The sequence below is a fragment of the Salvelinus namaycush genome, chromosome 5 (genome assembly GCF_016432855.1).
Source record: "Salvelinus namaycush isolate Seneca chromosome 5, SaNama_1.0, whole genome shotgun sequence".
Classification (NCBI taxonomy): domain Eukaryota; kingdom Metazoa; phylum Chordata; class Actinopteri; order Salmoniformes; family Salmonidae; genus Salvelinus; species Salvelinus namaycush.
The window spans coordinates 69,200,817-69,217,475 of record NC_052311.1 but is presented as its reverse complement, the minus strand read 5'-3'; the positions used below and the strand labels follow the sequence as shown (position 1 = coordinate 69,217,475).

Genomic DNA, 16,659 nt, shown 5'->3' with positions numbered 1-16,659 from the left:
CTCCAGAGTCATTGGGTGAGCCTGTCTATCCTGACTGCTGTGATTTTAAGGAAGAAGCAAAAGTTTCCTGGAAAAAATAACGCAGAGAGGAATGTTGAGACAGCCCTGCTTTTTGCAGCCTGAGATAAAGAAAAAAAGCTGCTGATAAGTCAAATGACTAGTGTTAAAAAGCTGTGAAATGCTATGATAGCGTTGAACTTTACCGTCCCCACTTAAATCCCCTGCAAATCCACGTAGGTAGCATGCACAGGTCAGAGAGAGAGAGAGAGAGAGAGAGAGGCAAAAAACACAGATTAGGGCATGTTTACTGGCCCTCTTAGAGAAAGTTGACAGCAAAATAACGAGTTTAAAGGTCAAAACCAAGTTGCAGCCACTTCTTACTAACTCTCAGGGGATTCCCCCAGACGTTGATAAGGGTGTTGATAGTAAGAGGCTGCCAAGTGAGTAACATACCCAGGTCAAAGAGACACCTCACTGTAAGTAGGTCACACTCACACACCACACACACACACACACACACACACACACACACACACACACACACACACACACACACACACACACTCACACAAGCAGATGACAGAGAAACAAAAGGTTTAGGGGAAGTGTAACTTCTAAATGTAACTTCAGAGAGCATCTCAGTTTGTTGAACAACATTGGAATGGAAGTCCTGGTGCAGTTTTTGTGCGGAGTTGAATTATTTTGTTTCATCTTCTGCAGAGAGATTTCATTTTATCAGGGTCATACAAAGTCTGCAGAGAGATTTCATTTTATCAGGGTCATACAAAGTCTGCAGAGAGATTTCATTTCATCAGGGTCATACAAAGTCTGCAGAGAGATTTCATTTTATCAGGGTCATACAAAGTCTGCAGAGATATTTCATTTTATCAGGGTCATACAAAGTCTGCAGAGATATTTCATTTTATCAGGGTCATACAAAGTCTGCAGAGATATTTCATTTCATCAGGGTCATACAAAGTCTGCAGAGAGACTTCATTTCATCAGGGTCATACAAAGTCTGCAGAGAGATTTCATTTCATCAGGGTCATACAAAGTCTGCAGAGAGATTTCATTTCATCAGGGTCATACAAAGTCTGCAGAGAGACTTCATTTTATCAGGGTCATACAAAGTCTGCAGAGAGATTTCATTTCATCAGGGTCATACAAAGTCTGCAGAGAGACTTCATTTTATCAGGGTCATACAAAGTCTGCAGAGAGATTTCATTTCATCAGGGTCATACAAAGTCTGCAGAGAGATTTCATTTTATCAGGGTCATACAAAGTCTGCAGAGAGACTTCATTTTATCAGGGTCATACAAAGTCTGCAGAGAGACTTCATTTTATCAGGTTCATACAAAGTCCATGACCAGTCAGAGAAGAGAGGAAAACAAACACTTGTAAGACACGGTGCCAACGTTCATCTGAACATTCTGCATCAGAACTATATCAACTGAACCCTGCACAACCTTATCGTGTTATAATGACAAGGTAATGACAGAGAATAAGAGTTATACAACATGACAATACATTCAACTACAGTGATGCCTGAGCATATCTAGCATGGGTCTTCAGAACCTTATTCCCTATGTAGTGCACTACTTTCAACCAGTGTCCAAAGTAGTGCACTATATAGGGAATAGGGTGCCATTATATAGGGAATAGGGTGCCACAACAAGACTTCTCCCCAGTACCATCATGATCATATGGGGGGACTTGAGTTTCACACAAGCATCTCTCTATTCGTTCTGAGTGCGCTGTGTCAATAGGACCATATGCACACAGGCCTGTCTGTCCCCTGCTCCACCCTGCTCCACCCACCCTCTCAATCAGCTCTTTATTTGACACTCACCCAGTAGTCATTAACATTCTACTGTGATGCGGGCCAGAGACTGGGGGAAGAGCTCTGTGACATTTAAACTGGAGAGATAGAAAGGAGAGGACACACACACACACACACACACACACACACACACACACACACACACACACAGTAACCTTGTGGGGACACACATTTCAGTACCATTCAAAATCCTATTTTCCCTAACCCCTAACCCTAACCCCTGGGGTGGCAGGTAGCCTAGTGGTTAGAGCGTTGGACTAGTAACCGAAAGGTTGCTGGATCGAATCCCTGAGCTGACAAGGTAAAAATCTGTTGTTCTGCCCCTGAACAAGGCAGTTAATCCACTGTTCCCCGGTAGGCCGTCACTGTAAATAAGAATTTGTTCTTAACTGACTTGCCTAGTTAAATAAAGGTAAAAAAAGATATAATAATAATTATAATAATCCGTACCTTAACCCAAAAACCTAACCTTAACCCTAGCTCCTACCCTTAACGTAATTCTAACACTAATCTTAACCCTAAACCTCCTAGAAATAGCATTTGACCTTGTCAAGACTAACAAAATGCCCCCAGTTGTTCAAATGTTTGTTTGTTTACTATTAGTTATATAGTTAAACACGTCCACACACACACACAGGCCTGTGCCCACTGACACAGTGTTAAGTTGATAGATGAGGTGCTGTGGGGTGAGGATGTATTGCCAGAACCAGACAGTACTTGGCTGGCTGGTGAAATGTAACCTTGGGTGTAATTTGTGCCATTGGCCTGGTCTGGTCCTGATGGTTGATTCATAGTGATGTTTTACAGAGCCGCCTGATAACAGACTGATGGTTGATTCATAGTGATGTTTTACAGAGCCGCCTGATAACAGACTGATGGTTGATTCATAGTGATGTTTTACAGAGCCGTCTGATAACAGACTGATGGTTGATTCATAGTGATGTTTTACAGAGCCGTCTGATAACAGACTGATGGTTGATTCATAGTGATGTTTTACAGAGCTGCCTGATAACAGACTGATGGTTGATTCATAGTGATGTTTTACAGAGCCGCCTGATAACAGACTGATGGTTGATTCATAGTGATGTTTTACAGAGCCGTCTGATAACAGACTGATGGTTGATTCATAGTGATGTTTTACAGAGCCGTCTGATAACAGACTGATGGTTGATTCATAGTGATGTTTTACAGAGCCGTCTGATAACAGACTGATGGTTGATTCATAGTGATGTTTTACAGAGCCGCCTGATAACAGACTGATGGTTGATTCATAGTGATGTTTTACAGAGCCGCCTGATAACAGACTGATGGTTGATTCATAGTGATGTTTTACAGAGCCGTCTGATAACAGACTGATGGTTGATTCATAGTGATGTTTTACAGAGCCGTCTGATAACAGACTGATGGTTGATTCATAGTGATGTTTTACAGAGCCGTCTGATAACAGACTGATGGTTGATTCATAGTGATGTTTTACAGAGCCGCCTGATAACAGACTGATGGTTGATTCATAGTGATGTTTTACAGAGCCGTCTGATAACAGACTGATGGTTGATTCATAGTGATGTTTTACAGAGCCGTCTGATAACAGACTGATGGTTGATTCATAGTGATGTTTTACAGAGCCGTCTGATAACAGACTGATGGTTGATTCATAGTGATGTTTTACAGAGCCGTCTGATAACAGACTGATGGTTGATTCATAGTGATGTTTTACAGAGCCGTCTGATAACAGACTGATGGTTGATTCATAGTGATGTTTTACAGAGCCGTCTGATAACAGACTGATGGTTGATTCATAGTGATGTTTTACAGAGCCGTCTGATAACAGACTGATGGTTGATTCATAGTGATGTTTTACAGAGCCGTCTGATAACAGACTGATGGTTGATTCATAGTGATGTTTTACAGAGCCGCCTGATAACAGACTGATGGTTGATTCATAGTGATGTTTTACAGAGCCGTCTGATAACAGACTGATGGTTGATTCATAGTGATGTTTTACAGAGCCGTCTGATAACAGACTGATGGTTGATTCATAGTGATGTTTTACAGAGCCGCCTGATAACAGACTGATGGTTGATTCATAGTGATGTTTTACAGAGCCGCCTGATAACAGACTGATGGTTGATTCATAGTGATGTTTTACAGAGCCGTCTGATAACAGACTGATGGTTGATTCATAGTGATGTTTTACAGAGCCGTCTGATAACAGACTGATGGTTGATTCATAGTGATGTTTTACAGAGCCGCCTGATAACAGACTGATGGTTGATTCATAGTGATGTTTTACAGAGCCGTCTGATAACAGACTGATGGTTGATTCATAGTGATGTTTTACAGAGCCGTCTGATAACAGACTGATGGTTGATTCATAGTGATGTTTTACAGAGCCGCCTGATAACAGACTGATGGTTGATTCATAGTGATGTTTTACAGAGCCGTCTGATAACAGACTGATGGTTGATTCATAGTGATGTTTTACAGAGCCGTCTGATAACAGACTGATGGTTGATTCATAGTGATGTTTTACAGAGCCGTCTGATAACAGACTGATGGTTGATTCATAGTGATGTTTTACAGAGCCGTCTGATAACAGACTGATGGTTGATTCATAGTGATGTTTTACAGAGCCGTCTGATAACAGACTGATGGTTGATTCATAGTGATGTTTTACAGAGCCGCCTGATAACAGACTGATGGTTGATTCATAGTGATGTTTTACAGAGCCGTCTGATAACAGACTGATGGTTGATTCATAGTGATGTTTTACAGAGCCGCCTGATAACAGACTGATGGTTGATTCATAGTGATGTTTTACAGAGCCGTCTGATAACAGACTGATGGTTGATTCATAGTGATGTTTTACAGAGCCGCCTGATAACAGACTGATGGTTGATTCATAGTGATGTTTTACAGAGCCGCCTGATAACAGACTGATGGTTGATTCATAGTGATGTTTTACAGAGCCGTCTGATAACAGACTGATGGTTGATTCATAGTGATGTTTTACAGAGCCGCCTGATAACAGACTGATGGTTGATTCATAGTGATGTTTTACAGAGCCGTCTGATAACAGACTGATGGTTGATTCATAGTGATGTTTTACAGAGCCGTCTGATAACAGACTGATGGTTGATTCATAGTGATGTTTTACAGAGCCGTCTGATAACAGACTGATGGTTGATTCATAGTGATGTTTTACAGAGCCGTCTGATAACAGACTGATGGTTGATTCATAGTGATGTTTTACAGAGCCGCCTGATAACAGACTGATGGTTGATTCATAGTGATGTTTTACAGAGCCGCCTGATAACAGACTGATGGTTGATTCATAGTGATGTTTTACAGAGCCGCCTGATAACAGACTGATGGTTGATTCATAGTGATGTTTTACAGAGCCGCCTGATAACAGACTGATGGTTGATTCATAGTGATGTTTTACAGAGCCGTCTGATAACAGACTGATGGTTGATTCATAGTGATGTTTTACAGAGCCGCCTGATAACAGACTGATGGTTGATTCATAGTGATGTTTTACAGAGCCGCCTGATAACAGACTGATGGTTGATTCATAGTGATGTTTTACAGAGCCGTCTGATAACAGACTGATGGTTGATTCATAGTGATGTTTTACAGAGCCGTCTGATAACAGACTGATGGTTGATTCATAGTGATGTTTTACAGAGCCGTCTGATAACAGACTGATGGTTGATTCATAGTGATGTTTTACAGAGCCGTCTGATAACAGACTGATGGTTGATTCATAGTGATGTTTTACAGAGCCGCCTGATAACAGACTGATGGTTGATTCATAGTGATGTTTTACAGAGCCGTCTGATAACAGACTGATGGTTGATTCATAGTGATGTTTTACAGAGCCGCCTGATAACAGACTGATGGTTGATTCATAGTGATGTTTTACAGAGCCGCCTGATAACAGACTGATGGTTGATTCATAGTGATGTTTTACAGAGCCGTCTGATAACAGACTGATGGTTGATTCATAGTGATGTTTTACAGAGCCGCCTGATAACAGACTGATGGTTGATTCATAGTGATGTTTTACAGAGCCGTCTGATAACAGACTGATGGTTGATTCATAGTGATGTTTTACAGAGCCGTCTGATAACAGACTGATGGTTGATTCATAGTGATGTTTTACAGAGCCGCCTGATAACAGACTGATGGTTGATTCATAGTGATGTTTTACAGAGCCGTCTGATAACAGACTGATGGTTGATTCATAGTGATGTTTTACAGAGCCGTCTGATAACAGACTGATGGTTGATTCATAGTGATGTTTTACAGAGCCGTCTGATAACAGACTGATGGTTGATTCATAGTGATGTTTTACAGAGCCGCCTGATAACAGACTGATGGTTGATTCATAGTGATGTTTTACAGAGCCGTCTGATAACAGACTGATGGTTGATTCATAGTGATGTTTTACAGAGCCGTCTGATAACAGACTGATGGTTGATTCATAGTGATGTTTTACAGAGCCGCCTGATAACAGACTGATGGTTGATTCATAGTGATGTTTTACAGAGCCGTCTGATAACAGACTGATGGTTGATTCATAGTGATGTTTTACAGAGCCGTCTGATAACAGACTGATGGTTGATTCATAGTGATGTTTTACAGAGCCGTCTGATAACAGACTGATGGTTGATTCATAGTGATGTTTTACAGAGCCGCCTGATAACAGACTGATGGTTGATTCATAGTGATGTTTTACAGAGCCGCCTGATAACAGACTGATGGTTGATTCATAGTGATGTTTTACAGAGCCGTCTGATAACAGACTGATGGTTGATTCATAGTGATGTTTTACAGAGCCGCCTGATAACAGACTGATGGTTGATTCATAGTGATGTTTTACAGAGCCGTCTGATAACAGACTGATGGTTGATTCATAGTGATGTTTTACAGAGCCGCCTGATAACAGACTGATGGTTGATTCATAGTGATGTTTTACAGAGCCGCCTGATAACAGACTGATGGTTGATTCATAGTGATGTTTTACAGAGCCGTCTGATAACAGACTGATGGTTGATTCATAGTGATGTTTTACAGAGCCGCCTGATAACAGACTGATGGTTGATTCATAGTGATGTTTTACAGAGCCGTCTGATAACAGACTGATGGTTGATTCATAGTGATGTTTTACAGAGCCGCCTGATAACAGACTGATGGTTGATTCATAGTGATGTTTTACAGAGCCGCCTGATAACAGACTGATGGTTGATTCATAGTGATGTTTTACAGGTGCCAATAAATTAAATGTGAACCTAAATCTAAGCCAGACTGCACCAGTATATCAGCTAGATAACCAACAAACCACATCACTCTTCTATGTTATGTCCTTACACAACAACAAACCACATCACTCTTCTATGTTATGCCCTTACACAACAACAAACCACATCACTCTTCTATGTTATGTCCTTACACAACAACAAACCACATCACTCTTCTATGTTATGCCCTTACACAACAACAAACCACATCACTCTTCTATGTTATGCCCTTACACAACAACAAACCACATCACTCTTCTATGTTATGTCCTTACACAACAACAAACCACATCACTCTTCTATGTTATGCCCTTACACAACAACAAACCACATCACTCTTCTATGTTATGTCCTTACACAACAACAAACCACATCACTCTTCCATGTTATGTCCTTACACAACAACACACCACATCACTCTTCTATGTTATGTCCTTACACAACAACAAACCACATCACTCTTCTATGTTATGTCCTTACACAACAACACACCACATCACTCTTCTATGTTATGTCCTTACACAACAACACACCACATCACTCTTCTATGTTATGCCCTTACACAACAACACACCACATCACTCTTCTATGTTATGTCCTTACACAACAACACATCACTCTTCTATGTTATGTCCTTACACAACGACACATCACTCTTCTATGTTATGCCCTTACACAACAACAAACCACATCACTCTTCTATGTTATGTCCTTACACAACAACAAACCACATCACTCTTCTATGTTATGTCCTTACACAACAACAAACCACATCACTCTTCTATGTTATGTCCTTACACAACAACAAACCACATCACTCTTCTATGTTATGTCCTTACACAACAACAAACCACATCACTCTTCTATGTTATGCCCTTACACAACAACAAACCACATCACTCTTCTATGTTATGCCCTTACACAACAACAAACCACATCACTCTTCTATGTTATGTCCTTACACAACAACAAACCACATCACTCTTCTATGTTATGTCCTTACACAACAACACATCACTCTTCTATGTTATGTCCTTACACAACAACACATCACTCTTCTATGTTATGTCCTTACACAACAACAAACCACATCACTCTTCTATGTTATGTCCTTACACAACAACAAACCACATCACTCTTCTATGTTATGTCCTTACACAACAACAAACCACATCACTCTTCTATGTTATGCCCTTACACAACAACAAACCACATCACTCTTCTATGTTATGTCCTTACACAACAACAAACCATATCACTCTTCTATGTTATGTCCTTACACAACAACACATCACTCTTCTATGTTATGTCCTTACACAACAACAAACCACATCACTCTTCTATGTTATGTCCTTACACAACAACAAACCATATCACTCTTCTATGTTATGTCCTTACACAACAACACATCACTCTTCTATGTTATGCCCTTACACAACAACAAACCACATCACTCTTCTATGTTATGCCCTTACACAACAACACATCACTCTTCTATGTTATGCCCTTACACAACAACAAACCACATCACTCTTCTATGTTATGTCCTTACACAACAACAAACCACATCACTCTTCTATGTTATGTCCTTACACAACAACAAACCACATCACTCTTCTATGTTATGTCCTTACACAACAACACATCACTCTTCTATGTTATGTCCTTACACAACAACAAACCACATCACTCTTCTATGTTATGTCCTTACACAACAACAAACCACATCACTCTTCTATGTTATGTCCTTACACAACAACAAACCACATCACTCTTCTATGTTATGTCCTTACACAACAACAAACCACATCACTCTTCTATGTTATGCCCTTACACAACAACAAACCACATCACTCTTCTATGTTATGCCCTTACACAACAACACATCACTCTTCTATGTTATGCCCTTACACAACAACACATCACTCTTCTATGTTATGTCCTTACACAACAACAAACCACATCACTCTTCTATGTTATGTCCTTACACAACAACAAACCACATCACTCTTCTATGTTATGCCCTTACACAACAACACATCACTCTTCTATGTTATGTCCTTACACAACAACACATCACTCTTCTATGTTATGTCCTTACACAACAACAAACCACATCACTCTTCTATGTTATGCCCTTACACAACAACAAACCACATCACTCTTCTATGTTATGCCCTTACACAACAACACATCACTCTTCTATGTTATGCCCTTACACAACAACACATCACTCTTCTATGTTATGTCCTTACACAACAACAAACCACATCACTCTTCTATGTTATGTCCTTACACAACAACAAACCACATCACTCTTCTATGTTATGTCCTTACACAACAACAAACCACATCACTCTTCTATGTTATGCCCTTACACAACAACAAAAAGACAATTCAGCAATGTTCTCTGGTCTGCCTCAAACGTGATTGGTGGATGGGGTCACGTCTAAAAAAACGTCTTGTTTCTAAACCAATGTACAAGCTCTGCTGTTGTGATATGTTTGGTACACACCGTGTTGTCTGCAGTTTACGTGCTTTCCTTCACACGTGTGACAGTAAACCTTCAACAAGGATAGAAAAACCTCCTCAGGTAGTTCTGTTGTGGTGCAGCAGTCATAGAGCTGTGTCCCCAGCAGGGCACTCTAACGGGACAATGACTAGGGATGGGTCTAAATGACACACTATCCCCTACTGTATATAGTGCACTACGTTTGACCGGATCCCTATGGGCCCTGGTAAAAAATAGTGCCCTATAAAGGGGATAGGGTCCCATTTGGGACTAGGCATCGCCAGATAGGACCAGAAGACTATAACATGTCATGTAGCTAGCTTATGGTGCCGTATGGTGCTTCAACAGCCCACTAGGATGTGGTGAACATTGTGTAGGAAGAGGGAGCAATATCTACTTTCACTATTCTACTCATACTATGTGCTCAACTCCACCGGAGCATCAGAGAGCTCATGTCAAAGTACATGTCAGACATCTAGCTGACTGATGGGCTGTCAATCATCTCTGCATCCTGTCTGTCACCACTGCATGCACTAATAAACCAGTGAATTATGGGATAGTTAACATGGCAGATAGTGATTTCAGTAAAGGCTTCTGTGTGGATAACTGTTTTGTTATCATGGCAAAGCCCAACAAGACAACGTATCAACAGCTTCACAGTCCCAGTACAATACCAAACCTCATCTGACCCCAAACCTCATCTGACACTAAACCCAGGAGACGTGAAAAGAGAGAGAGTGAGAAGGTCCTACCTGAGACACATGCAACCCTTGTCCGGACCCCCCCATCCAGACGCTTCTCATGGTTGGAGACTCTGTGGAATAAAGGTTTGAACAGATGAATGCTGTACATTTCCCTGTGAAAGGATTGTTTCTCCAGTCACCAGAACAGAAAGACAGACTGGCCTGTCCACACTGTGACACTATGACTGGGCTCTGTTATAGACAGTTCCAGGACCATTCCATTCACTGGCAGGGCATGTTTGGCAGGGGTGCTGCAGGGGGGATCCCGATAAGTAGGCCCGTCAGCACATCCAAGAGGATATGGTTAAAGGGGGTTGGGGGGTCAGAGGGCCGGGGACGGAGACAGGAACTCTAAACAGGGTCAGAGAAATTCCTCATGATTCTGCCAAAAAGAAGCAGTAGGAGGGGAGCAAGGCTTGTGTTGGTTTTCAGAGCACCTGACTGAAACCTGATATGCTGCCTGGAAGAAACATTCCAGATGAGAGATAGAAATAGGAGAGATAGAAATGGGAGAGATGAGGAGAGATAGAAATAGGAGAGAGAGAGAAGAGATAGGAGAGAGAGAGAAGAGATAGGAGAGAGAGAGAGAAGAGATAGGAGAGAGAGAGAGAAGAGATAGGAGAGAGAGAGAGAGAAGAGATAGGAGAGAGAGAGAAGAGATGGGAGAGAGAGAAGAGATGGGAGAGAGAGAGAAGAGATGGGAGAGAGAGAGAAGAGATGGGAGAGAGAGAGAAGAGATAGGAGAGAGAGATAGAGGATAGAGAGTAGAGAGAGACATGTACTTACTTTGGGGTGGACTTTGGGATGGAAGGTAGCGCTCTCTCTCCCTCTGTTGGTGATTGTTAGAGGCAGTTAGATGTAGGGTTAGCAGTAGAGTTACAGTCCATCAGTTAGATGTAGGGTTAGCAGTAGAGTTACAGTCCATCAGTTAGATGTAGGGTTAGCAGTAGAGTTACAGTCCATCAGTTAGATGTAGGGTTAGCAGTAGAGTTACAGTCCATCAGTTAGATGTAGGGTTAGCAGTAGAGTTACAGTCCATCAGTTAGATGTAGGGTTAGCAGTAGAGTTACAGTCCATCAGTTAGATGTAGGGTTAGCAGTACAGTTACAGTCCATCAGTTAGATGTAGGGTTAGCAGTAGAGTTACAGTCCATCAGTTAGATGTAGGGTTAGCAGTAGAGTTACAGTCCATCAGTTAGATGTAGGGTTAGCAGTAGAGTTACAGTCCATCAGTTAGACGTAGGGTTAGCAGTAGAGTTACAGTCCATCAACAGGATCCATTCTAAAGCCCACACTGACACATTCATCATTAGTAATATCATTTCATAATATGAGACATCAAATATGTAACATTCTTTCATTTATGAGCCTAAAGCAGAGAAGAGCCCCTAAAAGCCTATGCCTTGAATGGATACTTCTTTCTCCTGTGTGAAGTCATTCATGTTTTAAAAAGACAGAATTCATTGAGTGAAATGAATGGTAGTGAAAGCTGTTTCCGGGCAATTTGATTTGTTGTGTTCAGCTTTCCAAATGACTGTAGAAATGGAATGGCAGAGTCCCTCAACAGCTCTGTAACTGCCTCTCATAAAGCCATGTGTTTACTACTGGGCTGACTCACTGGAAAAACATTATGCCAATTACAACATTAATACCACATCTAGAATCGCAAATGAAAACCGGTTACAAAACTTATGAAGTCGTGGATGAATGTGGGCTCACTTACTGAAGAATGTGTTTGTTTCATATGATTATGTTTTACCTTTTGGGTTTTGGGTTTGCTTTTCGTGTATTGTGTAATTGATGTGAATATAGACGTGTATTGAGTAATTGATGTGTATATAAATGTGTATTGTGTAATTGATGTGTATATCGATGTGTATTGTGTAATTGATGTGTATATCGATGTGTATTGTGTAATTGATGTGTATATCGATGTGTATTGTGTAATTGATGTGTATATCGATGAGTATTTGGTAAACGATGTGAATATAGATGTGTATTGTGTAATTTATGTGTATATAGATGTGTGTTGTGTAATTGATGTGTATATAGATGTGTATTGTGTAATTGATGTGTATATAGATGTGTATTGTGTAATTGATGTGTATATAGATGTGTATTGTGTAATTGATTTTTGTTAAGTATTGATGTGTTTGACAGGTCGTCATTGTAAATAAGAATGTGTTCTTCATGGACATACCTGTATAGACAAAGGTCAAATAAATCCTATTGCATCTATCAATCTGTGAGCCTACAATCCAGCCTCAGTGCAGTGGAGTCTGCAGCTCTTTCCACCGCTGCTCTAACACAGTCAAGTCCATTGTCCACAGTACACAACACAGCAGGGCTGTCAGTCTGCCCTTTTCCTCTATGTAGTGGAAGTTCAATGTCTGCTCACTGTTTTTCAGACGTTCCCTCTTTCTCTGAGTCGGCCTTGTTATTATCCAGATCCTGTTATTATTGTGGGTGTGTGTAAAACCCCTCCACTCAGTGTAAAGGTGTCAGCAGCAGTGTTAGCGTACCCTTTTGAACGCGGACGATGAAGGACTGGGAGACTCCGTTGACCAGGCGACAGTATCCGTCTATCAGGTCAGCCATGTTCTCTGCCGTGTTCAGAGACGCTGTGGTCACCGTCAGAGGCTGCAGACACACACAGATACACAGACAGACAGACAGTCAAACAGACAGACATACAGAGTCAGACACAGTTAAACAGACAGACAGACAGACAGACAGACAGACAGACAGACAGACAGACAGACAGACAGAGTCAGACAGTCAGTCAAACAGACAGACAGAGTCAGACAGTCAGTCAAACAGACAGACAGAGTCAGACAGTCAGTCAAACAGACAGACAGAGTCAGACAGAGTCAGACAGAGTCAGACAGAGTCAGACACAGTTAAACAGACAGACAGACAGACAGACAGACAGACAGACAGACAGACAGACAGACAGACAGACAGACAGACAGACAGACAGACAGACAGACACAGTTAGACAGACAGACAGACAGACAGACAGACAGACAGACAGACACAGTTAGACAGTCAGACAGACAGACAGACAGAGTCAGACACAGTTAGACAGTCAGACAGACAGACAGAGTCAGACACAGTTAGACAGACAGACAGAGTCAGACACAGTTAGACAGACAGTCAGACAAGCAACAAAGAGACTTCATCAGCAGGGCTGCCTCCTCCATCTGAGACCTCCAGTTAGGACAAACCACAGCACATCAAAGGAGATAAGTGAGAGGACGAACACACACACACACACACACACACACACGCACACGCACACGCACACACACACGCACACACACACACACGCACACACGCACACGCACAGTCCATCAAAGAACCCATGCAGGGAGGAGTATGTTTTGCTAGTATCAGGGGTGCGTCTTCTTCCCTTGGAGAATCCCTTAGTGGTCAATCAAGTGTTTACTGCTCAGAGTTCCTCATCTGTCAACCAGCTATAGTGCTGGAAATAACTTCACTGAGGCCACTGCAGGGCATGTTACTGAATTCATACACGCTCACACACATACACAGTACCTCCGGGGCTCCAGACACATTGAGCAGCAGCATCCCCTGGCGCACCTTGTCCTCCGTGCTGGAGTACTGGATGGTCTGTACCTGGGTGAAGTTGGCCAGATGTGTCGGCTGAACACACGGACAGAACAGAAAGCACAGAATGAAACATCCATGGTGGTTATCATCTTCGAATTGGGTAGGAAATGCAATTCTACAAAATGTACAGAAGAATGTGAATAAAAGGTGAATAAAGAAAAGCCTTGATAACTCAGAAGTACTCACAGTTGATCCTTTGTCTGTCAGGTAGCTGATGCCCTCCTCAGGTCCAATGGCAAGCTCCACAGAGATAATCCAACTGGACTAGAAGACAAACAGAGAGATGGACACAGAGACAGGCAGGACAGACAGAGAGAGAGAGAGAGCGATGGACAGACAGACAGAAAGACAGATGAAAGAAACAGTGTTTGTCATGCCCAGCAGGTGTCACTGTGAAACACATCCTTAAGGCTACTGAGCTGAGCTCTTCCTATCTGGAACCCTGCCAGCCAGGGTTTCCCTGAGGACAGCCAACCGTTATCACAGTGGGATAGTGAAACGTCTATCACTAGCCTACTTACCCCAAGGGCACATTTAAAACATTCCTTGTCGAATCTGTAAATGGGAGACAGGATCTCAAAGAACTTGTGAATGCTCTGTTCATCGTTTAGGTTGGCAAATTGTTTGAAGGTCTGCTGGATCAGTTTCCTTAGTGGTTTAGCCTTGGAGAGTAGAGAGAGATACAAAGGGTAAGGACTCCTACATGTCTTGGTAAAAAGAAAGTTACTAACAACAAATAAAGACTGAGGGTAGGAAAAAGTGAACATCCTTATCAATTATAAGGCTACACCTACAAATAGTGATTATCAAAAAATCATCAACAGAACTAAATGATTACAGTACGTGTTTGGATTGACTCTCAACATAAAGTCAACTCTAAGCATTATTATTCCTTAGAAGAGTCATTCATCAGCATCCTATCAGATGACTCATAGACACATCCACACCAGGAGCCTCTGACACCACAGCCCAATACGGAGTCATGACAATAAGATCAGCTGCATCCTGTGAAAGCAGAAACTCTATCTGTCTCTGCCACACTCTCCCCCATCACTCCCAATAATTACAAGCATTCCAAAGAAAAATGCCAAACAAATCACAAATCTATGCTTTGAAATTCAAAAAGTGGAAAAGACAAATTGCTGAATCTAATTGGATTTTCTAGGATGATGACACCTCATTTGATCCTTGAAAGCATTTACATGAATCTGAAATGGGGGGGAAAAACAAGATGTTCTAATTATGCAAATATTAACTTGGAGGAGCATCAATTATGAACCGCCTAATTGGATAACAACAATCAATGTAATTAGTCACATGATGGGTTCTGGGATCCTATATGAGTGCTCTCCTGTGCACATCTCTACACAACAAATTCATCTCTGTCAGTCTGCTCAATTAGTGTACAAAGCCTACTGAGTGAACCATCCATTTTCAGTTGCGTCTCGGTATCATTCATGGTGTTTCATAATTCAAAGCCTGATACCAGTTAGTCTCGGTTGCTGTGTCTTAAACATACAGATGTAGGATCTTCATTTGACCAGTATTGCCAAAGCAAAAATAATTCTGCAACTACAGGATTTGAACTTTTAGTCCATAATGTTGCGTGATCGGTGGTAAGGCTTTTAGCTGGCCCAAATTAAGCTACATGAAAAGTGCAACACTGTTAATATAAACGTCTGTTTTCAGAATTGACCGCTTTCCCAAAAACGTACATAAAAAATGTGTCTACTTCTCTGCTATTTAAATCGGAAATCAAAATATATTCTACCAACCAAATTATAGCACTGGGGGAGGCATACAGCTCACCCCAACTCATTAAACTAACCCTCTATAACAACTAACTAACCAAATTATAGCACTGGGGGAGGCATACAGCTCACCCCAACTCATTAAACTAACCCGCTATAGCAACTAACTAACCAAATTATAGCACTGGGGGAGGCATACAGCTCACCCCAACTCATTAAACTAACCCTCTATAACAACTAACTAACCAAATTATAGCACTGGGGGAGGCATACAGCTCACCCCAACTCATTAAACTAACCCGCTATAACAACTAACTAACCAAATTATAGCACTGGGGGAGGCATACAGCTCACCCCAACTCATTAAACTAACCCGCTATAACAACTAACTAACCAAATTAGCGACCTCACTTACTATAGTTAACCCATGGCCTACCTATCTAAAACATTCACTTTTACTACTGCAATGTACTGCTACTAGTACTTCTGGGCTACTTACCATGTACTAGTACTTCTGGGCTACTTACCATGTACTAGTACTTCTGGGCTACTTACCACTTCTACTACTACCACCTAGTCTCCCACTGAAGGCTACTATCTACCATGTATAAAACAGTCCCTCCCTCTACTACAGCAGCCTACATTCTTCAACAGCAACAAACTTTTAAACTTCTTCCACTAGACGCACCATCATATTTCTTTCCCCAAATAATAACCTAAAAGTCGGATTGAGTAAAAGTATTAGTCTGAGTGTAGTTATTTGTGATGAAACGTGATCTAACTGCCCCACACTCCAAAGTAATAAGGTTGATATAGTAGTCAGACCTGATATTTTATTAGAATTAACTTTGACTATATGTCACTGCTTCGCTGTAGAA

At 41.4% G+C, this 16,659-nt stretch overlaps 1 protein-coding gene across 1 annotated transcript in view; it reads right to left on the bottom strand.

Annotated features, from left to right (window-relative positions):
- Window positions 1–16,659, bottom strand: part of LOC120048834 (focal adhesion kinase 1-like) — a 144,984-nt gene that overhangs the window by 46,639 nt on the left and 81,686 nt on the right. Inside the window, exons 9-14 of the mRNA XM_038995104.1 lie at window positions 14,552–14,692; window positions 14,217–14,294; window positions 13,956–14,063; window positions 12,920–13,037; window positions 11,185–11,227; window positions 10,408–10,469 (exon numbers count right to left, since the gene is read on the bottom strand). Of these exons, the coding sequence (XP_038851032.1) occupies window positions 10,408–10,469; window positions 11,185–11,227; window positions 12,920–13,037; window positions 13,956–14,063; window positions 14,217–14,294; window positions 14,552–14,692 (550 nt within the window). The remainder of the gene's footprint in view (window positions 1–10,407; window positions 10,470–11,184; window positions 11,228–12,919; window positions 13,038–13,955; window positions 14,064–14,216; window positions 14,295–14,551; window positions 14,693–16,659) is intronic.